The sequence below is a fragment of the Chelonia mydas genome, chromosome 23 (genome assembly GCF_015237465.2).
Source record: "Chelonia mydas isolate rCheMyd1 chromosome 23, rCheMyd1.pri.v2, whole genome shotgun sequence".
In the NCBI taxonomy this organism is placed as follows: Eukaryota; Metazoa; Chordata; order Testudines; family Cheloniidae; genus Chelonia; species Chelonia mydas.
Window position 1 is genome coordinate 2,893,267 of NC_051263.2, and position 17,353 is coordinate 2,910,619.

Genomic DNA, 17,353 nt, shown 5'->3' on the forward strand with positions numbered 1-17,353 from the left:
ATGCTGGAGGGGGATGGAAGCTTGCCTTGCAGAGCAGGCTCTCTCTCCAGCTCCAAAATGTGCCAGGAGGAATAAAGAGCATTAAGAATATGTAATCAGCACCATTGTCTTAGTTCCTGGCACTTTAATTACACCCCAGTCTGATTGGTCCTTGTGCAGGAAGGCAATTTGGAGCACACTTCCTGTGTCTGGCTTCATGCTGCAGGCTTCTCTTTGACAGGGGCTATGGAAGGAGGGGCATGTTGCGAAGCTCCCCAGGAACTGAGGGTTTCAGCTCCTTCTAGTGGCCGTGGGTGTGTCTTTTCCGAAGCACTGAACTGCAGCGTCCCCATGAGCACAAGTAGAAACTAACCAAAGTGAGGCAGGGCTGTCCCCGTCTCCCCGTGTTAGTGACCCTTCATCGTCATTCCCTCGCCTCGCCGTCGCTGCACTGCAGAACTCCTTTCGTGGCAATCCCCTTCGTTTGGGGCCAACCTGCACTTAGCTGACTTCCTGGCCAGTCTCCCCATCGTTTGTACATCACTCTGTTATCCTGTGTTGCATCTGTCAAAGCTGTAAGCTTTTCAGAGCAGGGGCCATAACGCTGTGGGGCTGCTTCTGCTCCGTTAATATCCTGCAGTGGCCCTGGCCTAAAACGTGTGAGCACTTCATCGTGCAAGCCGAGAGGGTGGGGCTAGAGTACGTAGGGACAAAATCTGTTCAGGCCAAGGCAGTGCAGGTGGCGGGATGCTCTGTCAGTCCTAGGGCCAGCTGAACCAGGGAAGGAAGGGGTGCAGTGGGAAACTGCCACTCTCCCAGCCTCTTCTGCAAGGTCCTCGTCCTGAAGCTGGAAGGGGGAGGCAAAATTATTCCTCCTCCTGGTGTCTGACGACGGGCTGCTCCACGTCTCATTAAAATGATGCAATGCGTCTGGGCGGCAGACCTGCCTCTGAAACCCTGCTGCCGCATCCCTCCCTCCCGCACCAGGGAATCAGCTCAGCACGTTCCTGATGTCTTTTGAACAGCACGTGCTGCTGCTTGTTTAGTACCTACCCTGTTCCCCCGTGTGTATCTTCTGTGCTGCGGTGTGGATCTGGGGTGTAATGGGCTCTGTTCCTTTCCATCCCCCAGGGAAAGAAGCCATGCTGAGGCAGAAGGACTATGAAACCGCCACCCTGTCAGACATCAAAGCCCTAATCAGGAAGCACGAGGCCTTTGAGAGCGACCTGGCAGCTCACCAGGACCGTGTGGAGCAGATCGCTGCCATTGCACAGGAACTCAAGTACGCTAGCCTTTCTCCCCTGGTATTCCACTGCGGGGACGTCAGAGACCCTGCCCCCTTTGGCCCAATCCTCAGGGTATTTAGGCTCCTAACTTCCACTGATTCCACGAAGGTTGGGGGCCTAAACACCTCTGAGGATTTGGACCTTAGTACCTAGCCTTCCTTACTCCTAAAACTGTCAGCACAGCGCCATCAAGCTACAGTGTAGCCACCTCGGGGTGGAAGACAACAGTACCCTGCAGACAGGGCACAAAGACAAACCCCAGCTTGGTGTCCTGTGGGGGGTTTGTCCAGATAGAGCTGTCAGGGGCTGTCACATCGATCTCACCACAAAAAACGCGCACACAGTCCAGTGCATGGATCTTATTCTGCCTATCCCACCCCAATCGATTCTGCTCCACTTCCCCCTTTGTTGATCCTAGAATGTGATCTTAGTCCACTCAGTGTTGCCCTGAGAGCCTTTGTGCTCCAAACAGGCCGCCTGTACCCCATCTGCAGCAACTCTGGCTCAGGCTTTCAGGCCCTCTTGGTTGTTTGCTGTGTACCCATCTTACACGGGCACAACATTGACACGAGCAGTACTCTCCTGCAGCGAGGGGCTGGGACAAAGAGACACTGTACGATATTTTTGGCAGAGTTAAAATAGTTTTTTTAGGCTTTGTCATGATCTTTTTTTCCAAGAGGACTTGGCTTTTGCAACTGGACTGTTGGGAGCACCTCTGTTTGAATGGGGTTCTAATAGGGTTTTTCTCCCCAAAATACACACAGTACCCCTATTGTTCTCTCCCTGTCCCCTCCCCCTCTGTAAGAATGCAGTTATTGTAAGAGATTCCACGGAGCTGCGGTCTCTTTTTCCAGCCAGATAAACTTGCACACAATTAGTACACTGAGTCGAAGGCAGGGCGAAGTTGTGAATGGAGCCCTTATTCCAGCGGCCTGAGGAGCAGAGAACCTGGGAACGGAGCTGTGTGGCTTGGAGCATTACTTAATGGAGAGAGCCCTCCCAGTGCACAGCCCACGGAGTGGGGAGAGCGCAGAGGCGGCTCTGTGTCCTGGAGCACAGTCTGTTCCCATGCACGTTGGGTTCCTTGGACAAGCCACCGGGCCGCCTTCTGTAACTCCCAGCTCATCGGAAAGTGGGAGCACTCTGGAGTGACTTGCAGTCCTCCTGCCCTTTCAGCTGGGCCTTAGTCACTCTCTCGGGTGCTTTTAAAAAACAAAGCTCTCACTGCTAGCTCTGCCACCATCCCTCAGTCTCCAGGACGTTCCACCCCCCCTCTTTCTCTCAGCTTTAATCTCTCCTCCGGCCCTGCCTTTGAAGCATCCTGGACATGCAGCAACTTGTAACCTTCCAGCAGCACTTTTTGAACTTAGTGTATGGGGCGGGTTGAGTCTGTACCATCATGGGGGCAGGGCACGGCCTTGGCTAACTCCTCTGTGGGGAGTTGGGGGACTTTGAACCAGCAAAGCTGCTAAGTTGTCATGCAGGTTAACCTCCCCTTTACTAACTGGCCATGCTGAAAGCGGCTGCCTCCGAAGAGCAGTCACTGGGTATGTCTACACCGCACACCCGCTCACGGCAGGGTGTAGAACACATACACTGGGTAGAAATAGCAGCGTAGATGTGCGCTGTTGCTTAGGCCATGTTCCCAGTGTGGCTCTCTCCACGCCCAAGCTGTGTCTCCTGTCTACACTGCTGTTTTTTAGCAGTCTCCTGCTGCTTCCCCGCCAGAGAGAGGCTCCAGCAGAAAGACAGCGGAGAAAGGCTTCGGCAGCTCTCTGCTGCTGCCTCCCCCGGCCAGAGCCCTTCACTGCTGCGTGTAGCTACACATTGCCGTGTGGACGCAGCCTGCTCTTCCCCGTGGTGTGTGGCTACTCGTATCCTACGTGCTACTGCCAGTGTAGTCAGGGCCACTGTGGTGGGATCTCTTTGGGAGAGGAGGGTGGTGTTAGCTGGTGGGGTTGCTGCCTTTGCCACCCTTAGACACACCCCTGCAACATTCTCCCGGATTCCCCAGCCAACTAGGTTTTGCAGTGCCCTGACTGGGAGGCTGGAGTTGGAGAGGAGCCAAGCCATACAAAGGTCTATGAAAGAATGAGCCACTGGGGAATGTCAAACTATTTTAGCATGGAAATTACTGCACTTTATGCAGCCCCACATCAATTCTGATCTGTACTTGGCCATGTCGAGTCACTTAATACCTGTGTCCTTCCCCCTCCATCCCAGTGAGCTGGATTACTACGACTCTCCCAGCGTGAACGCTCGGTGCCAGAAGATCTGTGACCAGTGGGATGCTCTGGGATCCCTGACCCACAGTAGGAGAGAAGCCCTTGAGGTAAGCAAATCTCTGCCACCTGCTGGCTCTGTGCTCGACATCCCAGAGGCAGAGGAGGAGGAAATGGAGGCCTCAGTAGCACCTGGTGGGAAATTCATCTGTATCTGTTCCTAACTTAGCTGTGCCCTGTGTGTCACCCCTGCAGAAAACAGAGAAACAGCTGGAGACCATCGACCAGCTGCACCTGGAATACGCCAAGAGGGCAGCGCCGTTCAACAACTGGATGGAGAGTGCCATGGAAGACCTTCAGGACATGTTCATTGTCCACACCATAGAGGAGATCGAGGTAGGAGAGGCCAGGCGTGTCGTGGATGAGCTGGTGGTCCAGTGAAAGCAGAGATGCTGCACTCTGCGGTTTTCTCCCCAGGTCTAGAAGGCTGGTCTGTCTGGCTGTGCAGAGCATGTGCTCCTTTTTGGAGAGGCACTTTGGGGTTTTTTTGCTACTCGGTTTCACTACCAGGTTCTCGGGCATTAGCCTCATGCTTCTGCAGTTAGGTTGGGTTGCTGGAATCCAGAGCATCTGTTTTCATTGAAAAGAGATTCAGACATTTGAGCTTGGGTAAAATCTTCTCACCCAAAGCTTCTGTTGGTCCCAAACTCCCAGATCCGTGTGGAATGCAAGATCAGCGCTTTACCGGGCCGCAGGGGCTCACTGCACCAGGTGGGGTTGGGCTGACAAAAATTCTCTCTCCATCTTCTTGGTTTTCAGCAGTTTGTCTAACTGGGATCCTGTGTCTTCCAGGGCCTGATTGCCGCTCACGCTCAGTTCAAATCCACCCTGCCGGATGCTGACAAAGAGCGCGAGGCCATCCTGGGCATTCAGAACGAGGCTCAACGGATTGCAGAATACAACAACATCAAGCTGCCTGGGAACAACCCGTACACTTCGGTTACCCCGCAGATCATCAACTCCAAGTGGGAAAGGGTGAGTGCATGCTGCACGGTGATAGCAGGCCCGTGCTCTGCTGCCAGGGTTGCCTGGCAATGCCCAGATTTACAATCCGCTGTTGACATAAATGGGCCGTTATTGGCTTTTTTGTAAGAGATTGCAGGTGTCCCAGGCTGCCTGTTTGGAAATGGCCCTGCAGCTGCCTTAGAAAAGTGACCAGGTAAAACAGGCTTCTGGGGATGTCCAAGGAATTCAGGCTAAAATTGACCCCCCAGCTTGATCCTTCTCACATGGGGAGTGCTATGGACATTCACCTTCAGATGGTTCCTCTAAAACGTCCTGTCCCACTTGCTGGCGGCGAGGGCTGCCATAGCATGGCTCTTCGGTGCTTATCGTGGCCGATCTAGAAGCAGCAACACCCTTGCTGTGGAGCAGCAGTTCTCCAGCCGCGGTCTCAGGACTGCAGCGCTGGGGTGACTTGCACTGCTGGCTCTGCATTTGCGACCCCCGATGCGTGTCTAACGCTGCTGTGCCATGCGCGCGATGGCTGTTGTGGCCATTCGGATCGTGGCTGTGAGCAGGGAGGTAGGTGTGACTGGGAACGGCGGAGGTGCCCGTGAAGCTTTGCTGCGGAGCAGTGGGCAGGTTGGGAGCAGGTGCTTTGTCAGGATCTTATTGCACAATTCAAACAGTTGCCCCGTGAGTGGCGTTTCACATGCTTCGTGTGGTGACTGCCTGGCCTTCAGTGGCTGTTACAGCTGAACTTCTCCCTGCTGCCAGTCTCTGCTCTCCTGCCAAGTGAAACTTGGCTCCACAGGGCTGTCAAGAGCCCAAGGCCTGGGCACATCCCTAGGCCAGGCAGGCACTTGGCACATGCTGCTTCACCAGCACTGACCAGTGCAGAGATGGATCAGTTCCATGGGCGTTCCTTGTTCCTCACAGGTTCAGCAGCTGGTGCCAAAGAGGGACCATGCTCTGCAAGATGAGCAGAGCAAGCAGCAGTCCAACGAGCACCTGCGTCGGCAGTTTGCCAGCCAGGCCAACATCGTTGGGCCCTGGATACAGACCAAAATGGAGGTAGGAGCTCAGTTTGCAAGAACTGCTTCCAGCTGCGGGGCAACCAGAAACTCCAACCTCTGTTCCTGAGTGCGGGCTTATTGGGTCATTCCTGCTCCACAGAAGCCGGCACTTGAACTCCAGAATGACCCAGCTGATCATCCATTTTCATCCTCTCAGCATTAGAGTTAAAGTGCCACCTAGTGTCCAAACAGCTGCATTCAGAGCCATTGTCACCCTGCTGGAGCAAACCGTACTGACCTTGTCCACCTGCCTCTGGCAGGATCCGGCTGCAGAGAAAGCTAAAACTTCCCTCTTCACTGCAGATAGCCAGTTCTGTGCTGCCTCACCCCAACTGTGCTAGGAAGAAATTTCCCTGCTTGCGATAGCGATGTCCTCAAGCACAGCTGCTTTCCCTTATACTGCACTTTTAGGGCACGCCTATTCCAGCATAAAATGGGTGTGTATTTAAAGCACTCTAGCTATTCCAGAATGAGAGTCCACCCTGGGGTTATTTCATGATAGCTATTCTGGTTGATTTCCCCATAAAGCGAAGCCCCAAACCTGACCTGGGTTGGCTCTTTTTATACTTCAGTCCCCTAAACTCCCATTAGTGTCTTGAGGCGCCATATAAATGCAAGTTATTTCCTGGCCTTACAGTGCCCTGAGAAGGGGCAGTATATGCAACTGGCACCTTACTCGATAATCAGCTCCCTGTAGTCTGTGTTTGTACAAACAAGTTCATATTCCCGTGAGTCCTGCAGAGGCAGCCCATCTACGAGTGAACTGGATTTTCTTCCTGTTCTATCAGCTGGATTGCTTCCTGATTTCCAGTCGCACACCTCTGCGTGCTCCCTGAAGGCAGGAGGGCTGCACAGGTGCCACGGAGGGCAGAATTAGGCCTGCAAGCCCTTTAGTATGAGAGCAGGAAGGAACCCAGCTTGGTTCTCGGGGGGCACCAGGCTGAGTCTGCAGGAATGGCCCAAAAAGGGCGTTGCTGAGTACACCATGGAGCAGAGCTCAGCGATGGAGAATGACGGCTGTTTTCCTCCCCAGGAAATAGGGCGCATCTCCATCGAGATGAATGGCACGCTGGAGGACCAACTGAATCACCTCAAGCAGTATGAGCAGAGCATTGTGGACTACAAGCCCAACATCGACCTGCTAGAGCAGCAGCACCAGCTCATCCAGGAGGCGCTGATCTTCGATAACAAGCACACCAACTACACCATGGAGGTAGGGTCAGTGCTTAGCCTGCAGCCAGAGACCCTGCACAGCTAGCCTGTTGCCGGGGGGGAGGGATAGCTCTGTGGTTTGAGCACTGGCCTGTTAAACCCAAGGTTGTGAGTTCAATCCTTGAGGGGGCCATTTTGGGATCTGGGACAAAAATTGGGGATTGGTCCTGCTATGAGCAGGGGGTTGGACTAGATGACCTCCTGAGGTCTCTTCCAACCCTGATATTCTATGATTCTGTGATCATGGTAGTGGTTTGTTAGCTAGCACTCAGTGTTAGGTCCTGCCACAGTAACCATCACTCAGGTAAAGCCCTCAGCAGTCTTCATTAAAGATCCCACAATTTTTTTTTCCCCAAGGGTCAGGGTGTAAACCCAGATCCAGTTTGGGTGACTGCCTTCTGCCGGCAGTTGTGCATCAATCCAATATTCTCCCTCCCGTCTGTGTGATCTTTATAAGTTGCATATCAGTTTAAGTGTAAAAGGCTCCATATAAATGCAAAGTATCTGCATTAACCTGGCACATCAGGTGCTCCTGGCTAGAGGGAGGATCTTTCTTTAGGCATTGGAGGCAGTGTACAACTTGCATCCATCACTGCCAGCAGGAATCGGCCCTTTTAGAGCTGTATAACTGGTGCCTGTTTGAAGAGGCTCCCAACTTCTCTGGGGTATTGTCAAGTCTCCTGGAGCTAGGTGCCCTATTAACTGCCTCTCTCCTGGTGACCTCAGCATATTCGCGTTGGCTGGGAGCAGCTCCTCACCACCATCGCCCGCACCATCAACGAAGTGGAGAACCAGATCCTAACCCGCGATGCCAAGGGAATCAGCCAGGAGCAGATGCAGGAATTCCGGGCTTCCTTTAACCACTTCGACAAGGTAGCCAAGGGCCCCTCACACGTGGCTCTCAGCTGGGCATGGGACCAAAGGCAACTAGGGTGCTAATGCTGGTGATAGCTGCAGGATTTGGTGTCATCTCCTCCCCTCTTACATGCTAGCCTAGTGCTTGCTTTTCTCCATGTTGTCCCAGGAAAAAGAACAGACCCCTCCCACGTACTCACTGACCACCTCTATTACTTCAGCAGGAAGGAAGGTTAGATGGGGGGGAGGGTTGTTTTAAAAAAAAAAAAAAAAAAATGGAAAAAAATTAACTGCTTCCTAGCAGAGGGGGAGTCCCAGCTGTGCAGGAGAGATGGAGCCATGGGCAGCTGTTCTTCCATGAAAGAGAAAAGTGGGAGGTGCCATTGGCTTGGAAGGGAGGCCGGGAAGAGAACTGTCCCACATAAAATATCCTTCATCCTCTCAAAACAGCATTAATTGCTCCAGCAGCTGATTCAGCCCCTACCCACTCCCAGCCAGACTCTGATTTTGGAGGTGCCCTGGTACAAGTGAAGGAGACTTGTTCATAAGGAAGTGGCTTTAGAGTTTTCCTCCCCGGGAGCCTGGTGTATTACGAGAGCTCCAATTTTCAAACTAGAGAGCAAGGGTCAATGTCGCAATAGCGCCTAAATCTGCTTTCCAGAAGTGACTTTAGGAGCATGAGCCCAACTGAGTTTCAATGAGACTTAGGTTCCTAAGCCACCTGGGCACTTCTGAAACCATTCTCCCAGATTCCATGGTTGATGGATCCATCCCAGCACTGCTGCTGTCTCCTGGGGGTTTAGCTCTCGTTGGGCCCCTGTCAGTACAGGTGTGCACTGCAGAGCCACCTGGGTCATAGCTCAGGAGGAGAGCGAGCGTTGGAGCTCGTTGAGCATTTTATACATTGCTTTCATAGCTGAAGTTCCTTGATGAAGTGCTAGCTTTTGGCATGTGGCTGCTCCATCCTGGGGTAGGCCTGTCTTGGGCATAATGCCTAGGATGTAGCGCGCTCCTTCTGCATGGGGCAGGCTGCATCCGGGGTTACAAATTAGAATCAAGTTCGGTCTTAAACTCCTTCCCTCCTGAAGCAGAGAGTTGATTTCAGTTCAACTAATGGCGTATTTTTTCCCTTTTCCCCGCCCCTCTCATGTGCATGTTGTTCCTCCCCACCCCAATGTGCATGCCATCGTCTCTGTGAATCCCGGTGCGGCCGCCACGCCACGCTCTGACCCCCCTCCATCCTGCATGTTGTGTGGTTCCCCGATGGCAGGACCACGGCGGTACCCTGGGACCCGAGGAGTTCAAAGCCTGCCTCATCAGCTTGGGATACGATGTGGAAAATGACAGACAGGTACCGAGCGTCATTACTGCACAGCCTGCCGCTGATAATTCAATTAACATGATCTCCTTTCTCTCTTCCTTCACCACATTCTTCGCTCCTCTCCTCCTACGCTCCTCCACCCATTTGTTTGTGTTCAATTCTGGCGTTCAATCTCCACTACATCGCCTGGTCACATGCGGCAATTTCCACTATGCCTTCTTAACTAAACTTCTCTCTGCCTCTCTCTCCGCCTCTCTCTCCCTCCATGGGGCCCTTTCTTCTCTCTCCCCACTCCCCTATCTTCGTGTCTTTGCATGCACCGTCCATCTGCCCCTCTCGGGGCTGGCCCACTCCTCCTCTGTCATGCCCTCGGAATAGAAGCGCACAGGAAGCATGGACACAGATGACTTCCGAGCTCTCCTTATCTCCACAGGATACAGCCTGGTATGCTATCCGCTAACTTGTTCCCTTCTCTCTCTCTGATCTTCTCTTATGGCGTGAACCTCAAGCCGTGCTCTTGCCGAAGTGTGGCGCTGATACACTCAGCGGTGACCGACCTGCTTCCGGGGGCATTGTCTGTTAAAAGGCAGTTCTGCTGAGAGGTGATTGCGTGACCAAAGGCCCTGCTTCCTGGGTCTCCCACGCTCACCTGCAGAAATAAGTTTTCACTGCTCTGCAACTACTGTAGAGCCAACCTGGAGCCTCCCACTGCAGCAAAGCTTCCTGTCGAGAGATCTGTTTCCTAGTGATGTACAAGGCAGAGCCCAGCTAGGTTTTCAGATCCCAGGTGGAGCTGGCAGCATCCCCAAGTTTGGAAAATCCTCTCATAAATTGAGCTGCTTTGCTCAGGGAATCAACACGAGAGCCCACACTGCAGCTTAGTCTCGCTCTGATCGAGCTGGGTTTAAGGCATCTGTGCCGGGGAGAATTTATGCTTCCACCTTCCTGTGCATTGAGGGTAGAACTGCCCCTCCCAGTCATGCGTGCTGTGCAGCAGGTCCTGGCCAAACTTCGGCCATCTCATTAGATGGGTGGTAGAGTCCTGGTCCTGGTCCCTGGGGTGCAGGCCCAGCTGAGCCCCTCTGCCAAAGTGGGATCGGCTCACTGCCAGCTGTTCCTTGCCTAAGATCTCCTGTGTACAGTCATCAAGGATCTGCCCCCTGGCAAGCTGCATAACACATCCACTGCTTCTGCCTCTGTTAGCTGGAGTGCTCTAGTGTGGAGCAGAGAATCGCAGTGGCATCTAAGTGTCCCCCAGTGCCTCTGTATGAAGAAGGGGGTATAGCCAGAGAAAGTTGGGAGGCCTGTAAAAGCAGACTGCAGACAGGCATGTGCTTCCCAGTGCTAGTTGGGGGGGTGGAGGCCAAATGATTCCAGCTGTAAAAGGAGCTGGGGTGCAGATAGCGACTCTCCAGTTGTTCTACGCCTGGAAAGATGAATGCCGTTGGAGCTGGTCTTGCTGCCCAGGCATAGGAGCTCTATGGGCTGCGGGAGGCTGAAAGATCTCCATCCTCGAGGGTCTGCTGTTTACGTCCCCACCGGGTGTGTTCGGCGTCACCCTTTCAAGTACCACACCTGCAGCTGTACCTGAGCTGGTCTCTGAATGTCCATTAAAGCTTCTCCTCCCACCCGTGCAGGGAGACGCTGAGTTCAACCGCATAATGAGTGTTGTGGATCCCAACAACAGCGGGATTGTGACCTTCCAGGCCTTCATCGACTTCATGTCCCGAGAGACGACTGACACGGACACGGCTGACCAGGTCATCGCCTCCTTCAAGGTCCTGGCCGGAGACAAGGTGAGCTGTGGCAGCGGGAGACAGCTGGGGGTGTGCGCTCCGCGCATGTGCTCTGAGCCCTGGCCTTTCTGCTGCTCTGCTGAGGCCAGCGCTGGAGTGGGCGAGCAGAGGGGTGGGGACCGTTGTATCTTTGAGGGGGTGCAGAAGCTAAGCTGGGGGCAAGGAAGACATCTGGCAGCCCCTAAACCCTCCCCTCGGAAGCTAAACTGAGCAGCAACAGGTGCCTAGTAACAAGCCTCTCACTGCCATCCCCAGCATAGCTTAAGACATCGGGCATTGGGAGAGACCTGCGTGCTCACCTACATAGCCCACTGGGAATTCCCATGAGCCTGGGTGAATTTCCAAATCTAGCATCTGCTGTGCTCATTTACCCACACACTTCAATGCAGCCATCTCTGTCCCAGCATGGGTGTTTAGGTGGGGACATAGGAGCAATGCCTCCGGGAAGGGTTTGTGGAGAGATGGCCACTTAGCCAAAGATCTGTGTCTGTCCTGGGGAGTGGGAAGCTACTCAGAGTGGTGGCTGCTTCAGCCTGTTAAAATAAACCCTGTAAGCGGCTCCAGTGACCCTTTCTCTTCTGTAGCTGGGGCTGTCATTAAATTCAGCGCCGCTTTGTGTTGCGTAGACTTTCTTACCAACGCTGCACACCCCAGAACGCTGTGATGTTACATGGAGGGAGAAAATGGAAGGGAGTAAAGATGTTTAAATCTGAGCTATGATCTGGAAATGTATCAGGAAGGCTCCTCCTGACAACAGGAGACGAGGTGCAGAGGAGAAGGCCCTTGAAAGGACAGGAGAGGCTAGTGCTAAGCGAACCCATAGCCAGAGCAGTGAGCATGTTTAAAAACAAGGCAGGCGGCTTTGGGTCCGGAAACAGAGGGAGCCAGAGGAGCTGGTTGAGGATCAAGGGGACTTGATTGCGCTGCTTTGAAATGCATTTCAGTGCCAGTTTGAGGACATCGTCGGAGACTAGCTTCAGACGTCTCTTTCCCGGTGGGCCTGTGCACAGGGTGGGCTGGCAAAGCAGCAGCCCCTGCACTACATCACTCCCTGGGGCTTCTGGCTCGGAGCCTAAATTGAGAGAGCAGCTGTCAGTTTTGCCAGTGCTCACGGGGCTCTGGGAAGAGCACAGGCATTCAAGGGATATTTATCTCTTTCCACCCCAGAACTACATCACAGCAGAGGAGCTGAGGCGAGAGCTGCCCCCAGACCAAGCGGAGTACTGCATCGCGCGCATGGCACCATACCAGGGTCCCGACGCCGTCCCCGGAGCCCTGGACTACAAGTCCTTCTCCACGGCACTGTATGGCGAGAGCGACCTGTGAGCCGCTGGCAGCGGCAGCAAGCGCTGGCGCTTTGACGGCCGGAGCGAAGGCCTGATTCTCTGCTCTGCATTTACACACACAAACTGTCCCGCGGGGATCGCCCCTCCTCGCCTCCAGAGGATGGAAAGCCACGTTCGCACCGGGTGATCCTGGGAGTTAGCCTCCATTCCGGTTGCTGTTGCATATTCTGTGAACCATGTACCTATGCAATGATTTTTTTCACTTTGCTCTGTTAAACAGGTTGGGAGGGCGGGCTTGAAATTTTTTTTTCTTACATTTAATTGCTTTGGGATTTCTTGGCAAGGAGGGAAAAGGGAGAGTCTGAAAACATGCCAGTGGCTCTGGTTCAGAGGGTTATTTTTGTTCAATGTATCCCCTTCTGTTTTTTCAACTGAGCTTAAAAAAGAAAACCAACTGTCGACTGGTATGGTTTTGAAATTGAGCCTTTTCCCTTTGTCTCGGTCTCTCTGCCCTCTGTAATTTATGCCACTGTGTAGCAGAAATCCGAAGAGCTTTGTCTGTCTCAGTCACCCTGGCAAAATCCATAGACGGAGCCTTTTTCAGGGATTCCCTGTTTCCTAAACCTGCCTCAATCCAGATCTCATGCGCCTCAATCCAGTCTCTTCCTCTTCCCCTTCATTTCTACAGCAGTGATGGTATCTTGCAAATCTCCAGTTAGCTGGGCTCGGCCGTATGTGGGATGGGGTGAAGTGACGTAGCATCCCTTTAACGCAGGTATCCGCAATGCCTTCCCTCCACTCCCAGACGGTGTGCATGCAGGAAAAGCAGCTCCCTGCTTGGTAACATTATCTGCTGCCTCTTCCTGGTTATTTCCTTAGTGAAACTAACTGGACTCCCAAGGGACTTCAGTTCTGTCTCTGAATGCTGATGTTGCTATGCTGATCCGGCCTGCAGACGTGTCTATGTTGGCGGCTAACACAGTACTAGTTGTCTAGTAGCCGTGGGCTTTTTGTGGTTTAATCTTCACTACTCACAAAATAGTAACATTCCCTTTTTAAGAAATTTGGTGCTTCCATTTTTTGGACTTTGTGGGGAAGCGTTTGAATTCCTGTTACACAGCCCAAAGTTTCTGAGATCTGGAGGCAGAGAACTCTGTGCCTTTCCTAGGAAATCTTGTGTGGTGGCTTTTAATTAACCGGCAACATTTAGCAAGAACAAAGCAATAAGGTATAAAGACACAACCTACTTTATCACTGAACTGTAATCCTGTTTGCATTGTACGTACTCAAGTGACCTCTGGCTGTCAGGCAGGGAGACGTCGCAAGGGTTGGGGTTTAAATTCTGAACAAGCTTGTATGTGCGGGAGGGGATTGGGGTGATCCAAGTGGAGTCATTTTGTATTCACATCACTCAACACTCGTCACCAATTCACTGCAATCAGCTTCATACCAAGCCATAAAACTTCACTGTTCATTATCGCAGCAAAGTTGACCCAACTCTATTGAAGGCTACTGTGACTTACAGTGGAGGTTTTCCCATTAGGGTGAGGCCCAGAGCTGGTGTGGGTTTGCCAGTAGCTATATTTACACATAGTGGAAAGTGCTTTTCCCCTTCACGTGGTTTTCTGGCTCTTCAGGATCCTTTAGCACACTGGAGTGAGTTGGAGACTTTGGGTGAAGAAGAAAATGATGACAGCACTAGTTTTCAAAGCTGTTTAAGGAGCTACAGGCCCCTGCTGCTGTCTCCTCGTCCTTGGATCTCCGCCGCCCTTAGCCACGGAGTCAGATCCCCATTGCACATATTGTAAAGTGAGCTGTTTAGCAAGAGGATCCTGGAAAAAGGCAGCTAAGCACACTTGGCTGCATGCATGTCAGGCACAGGCCTGTTAAACTAACCATGCTCTCAAACTGCAGCTCCGCAGGGCTGGGAATCTCTTGGGTTTTGGAGAGGGATGATAAAATATCTCTGTACACCAGCAGCCTTACCCAGCCAAGTCAGAGGGCCAGAGCTTTCCAGTCAGAGGGAGGGAAGCCAGGAACTCAAAGCATATAGGAAATAAGAGTTTCAAAGGCTCTTAGCATCTTCTTTGAAGAGCAGGAATGCTAGCACACCCAGTCTGTTCGGCTGTCAGAGCAAGCACCCTCGCCAGTTCACTGCTGGGGCATCTCCCGACACCCTTTTTCACAACTGTCTTGGAGCAGGATTTTCTGAGGACCAAAAAAATCACCTTTTTTTTTAAAATTAAAAAAATTCATAGGGTTCCTATTTACTTTATTAACTTACGGATTTATTATATAAATATATATTCACCTAGCATCGTATATTACAGTTTTTCTTTGTCATGTAATTAAAATATTGCTGATTATTGTAACAATGGAAACTGTAACATTCCATGCCTTTGTCATTCATCCTTCCCCTTCTACCCCCCCTTTTGGCATCGGAGAACGGTAGTCATGGAAGCATTTTACTGTGTTCGCTACTGAATGTCCTTCAACGGCTGGGGGGGGATGCAAATGTCCGCAGGTAGGAAGACAGCAATAGGCAGTAGTCCGCTTTTATCTGCCTCTGTTATGTTCTAAAAAAGCTTTGAGGTTTCTGGGAAACCAGCCCTCCTCCCTCTTGGGACAGGACAATAAAATGTGTAATATTTTTAAGGATGATCATATGTATCCTTTCTCCCCTTCCTCCTAAGTACACTTTACACTTCCTGTTGGTCACTCCATTCAAAGCCAAAGGAGAATTTCAAGTATGTCTCTGATTGAATCTTCTAATCAGTGATAATCACTTTGAGTCTTCAAAGCATCTTTCAAACACTGCTCTCCCCTCCCCCTGCATGGGGACTGGAAGAATGTTCTCCCTGTGTTGTAGGCAGGGAAGCCGAGGTGCGGAAGGTAAGTCCATGCAATGAGTTGGGAGCAGAACCAGAGTCCTGATTTTGCCAAAAGCTGGGAATGGGTGACGGGACGGATCACTTGATGATTCCCTGTTCTGTTTGTTCCCTGGCACTGGCCACTGTCAGAAGACAGGACACTGGGCTAGATGGACCTTTGGTCTGACCCAGTCTGGCCATTCTTATGTCCTGTACTTGGATCTGTATACCACTCCTCTCCCTTGTTCAAGTCTGATCCAGATTCACATCGACTCTAAGCTGATCCATCTCATGGGTATTCAATATCTTCTAAGTGAAATTAATTCGTTCCCAGTGCTGTTGCTATTGGGAAATATATATTGGATCCCTCACATCTAGGGTCCTCTGCATGGGACTGGGGGACTCTCAGAGCTGGGAACCTTCAATGCTTTGTGAATGCCCATTGAAAAACCAGACACAAGTGCCTTGCTTTCCAGTGTCTGCCGGCCCTCTGGAAGAAGTGGCTGGAATGGGATTGTGTTGGAGGGCTCATCGTAGAAGAGAGGAAGCTGGAGAAAGTCTAGCTTGATTCAGTGGTGCCAAAATCTCATTGGCATACTGCCCACATGGGGGACACTTAATTTCATTTGCTCTTGTAAATTTGAGCAGAATCCAAACTTGAATGAGGGACAGCAGACCAGGCTCCTGCTGAGTCTGGAGCGGCTTTAGCACCGTGGGCAGGTTCTGATGCGGTGAGTCAGATCTGACTGCTCTGAAATTGGAAGTAGTTTTACGTACATTGGTTTTTTTTCTATGACGCTTGTCCCTGTATCTGGATTTAGGTCATCCCTATTCTGAAGGCGACTCCTTTCTCCAACAAGGAGTGTGTGCTGCTGTAAAATCCCTTCAGAGGCTAAACTGCAGGCAGGACAGGAATGAGACATCCAACTACTCCACTTGTGTGGTCTGTACTTAGTAAAACGACAGCTGGTATCACCGTGCTAACAATTGAGTCTTCAGAGACAAAGAGGAAAACATGCTATGTCAGGAAACATTCGCTACCGGTGCTAAGCACAGGGGAGCAGACTAGCCCCTGCAAGCCCTATAAAAGTGCCATCTCTTAGCCCACTTGGAACCAGGCAAAATGGATTATTGGGAACAATCCCATGCTAGTCTCCAGCTTCCCAAGATGGCTACCTGTTATCCTACTATGTTCCGAATGATTTCTAAATCGCTGGTATCCCAAATCCAATCTGCATTGTGCAATCAGGCTTCAATCAAAGATTGCAATTGAAGCTGTGGTAGTGACTGTTCACAGCCTCCCCGTGGCTCTCAGCATCAAAAGCCCAGTTTCCTTCCAAGGGGCCTGTTATGGAGTCTTGATGCTCCAGAGGGTTGGTATGAGTCAAACCCAGCTTGGCCAAGTGACTCTTCTAATGCAATTACAGCTCCTCAGCAAGGAGGCCGTGAATGGGCCTTGAAGCCTGAGAGAAGAGGGTCCCTCTGGCCGGGACAGGGTTGAAAGTATTGGTGGAGTGAGTGTAGGAAGCGTATCCTGCTGCCTCCTGGGCTCAACTCGCTTTGGATCACAAAGGCTCCAGGGCTGTCAAGGCCAAGACTAGATTTATGGTTTCCATTATTTATAAGCTCCCAGACAGCCTTGGGAGTTGGAAGCTGTTTGCATGAGAGGAGGATTACTTGCTAAAACCCTGGGATTATTTCTATTCTTATCCTGCTGCTCTCTTAAGGAAGTACCTTGTGTTCTTTAATTCACACCTGTTCAGCAACAGAAGGGACCTGGATTTCACATTTCACTAGGAATGGCTCCTCCTGTAGTCTGCGCTATTCAGCTTGGCTTCTGAGCCAGTAGGGCTGCTGGGCCATAGCTATCTGCTTTGGTCCAATCTGTAACTGCATAGCGCCCATCTGTCCTTAAGATCTGGACCAGGCTTCCAAGGGAGCTTGTGCAATCCCTGTCATTGGAAGTTTTTAAGAACAGTTTGTCCAAACACCTGTCAGGGATGGTCTAGATACTGTTTGAATTCCCTCAGACAGTATTCACCCAAGAGTTCTGAAGGAACTCAAATATGAAATTGCAGAACTAACAACTGTGGTATGTAACCTATTCCTTAAATCAGCCTCTGTACCAGATGATTCGAGGATACTGGGCTAGATGGACTATTGGTCTGACTCAGTATGGCCATTCTTACGTTCTTGTGTCTCAGCACAGGGGGCTGGACGTGGTGAGTTCTCCAGGTCCCTTCCAGGCCTACGTTTCTGTGATTTTGTGAACTTCGCTATCAGCAGTGGGTACAAATGCACCCAGCTTCCAGCCCTGTTGTTTCCTGCTTGATCCATACCTACTTTCCATTGTTCAATCCTCTTCCAAAGCTGCTTGAATTCCTCCAGGGAGAGCTGCCCGTCCTTAGTTTCCTGATCCTCAGCGTGAAGGGAAAACAAACACTTGGT

At 51.6% G+C, this 17,353-nt stretch overlaps 1 protein-coding gene across 3 annotated transcripts in view; it reads left to right on the forward strand.

Moving 5' to 3' along the window:
- ACTN4 (actinin alpha 4) overlaps nt 1-14,690 on the forward strand; it is a 78,080-nt gene extending 63,390 nt beyond the window's left edge. For all 3 annotated transcript variants that reach the window (XM_037884335.2, XM_037884334.2, XM_043534836.1), the window contains 10 exons: nt 1,111-1,261; nt 3,489-3,597; nt 3,743-3,883; nt 4,340-4,522; nt 5,429-5,563; nt 6,599-6,778; nt 7,504-7,650; nt 8,903-8,983; nt 10,591-10,749; nt 11,917-14,690. In XM_037884335.2, the coding sequence (XP_037740263.1) occupies nt 1,111-1,261; nt 3,489-3,597; nt 3,743-3,883; nt 4,340-4,522; nt 5,429-5,563; nt 6,599-6,778; nt 7,504-7,650; nt 8,903-8,983; nt 10,591-10,749; nt 11,917-12,075 (1,445 nt within the window). In that variant the 3' untranslated portion in view covers nt 12,076-14,690. The remainder of the gene's footprint in view (nt 1-1,110; nt 1,262-3,488; nt 3,598-3,742; nt 3,884-4,339; nt 4,523-5,428; nt 5,564-6,598; nt 6,779-7,503; nt 7,651-8,902; nt 8,984-10,590; nt 10,750-11,916) is intronic.
- Nucleotides 14,691-17,353: the final 2,663 nt, after the last annotated feature.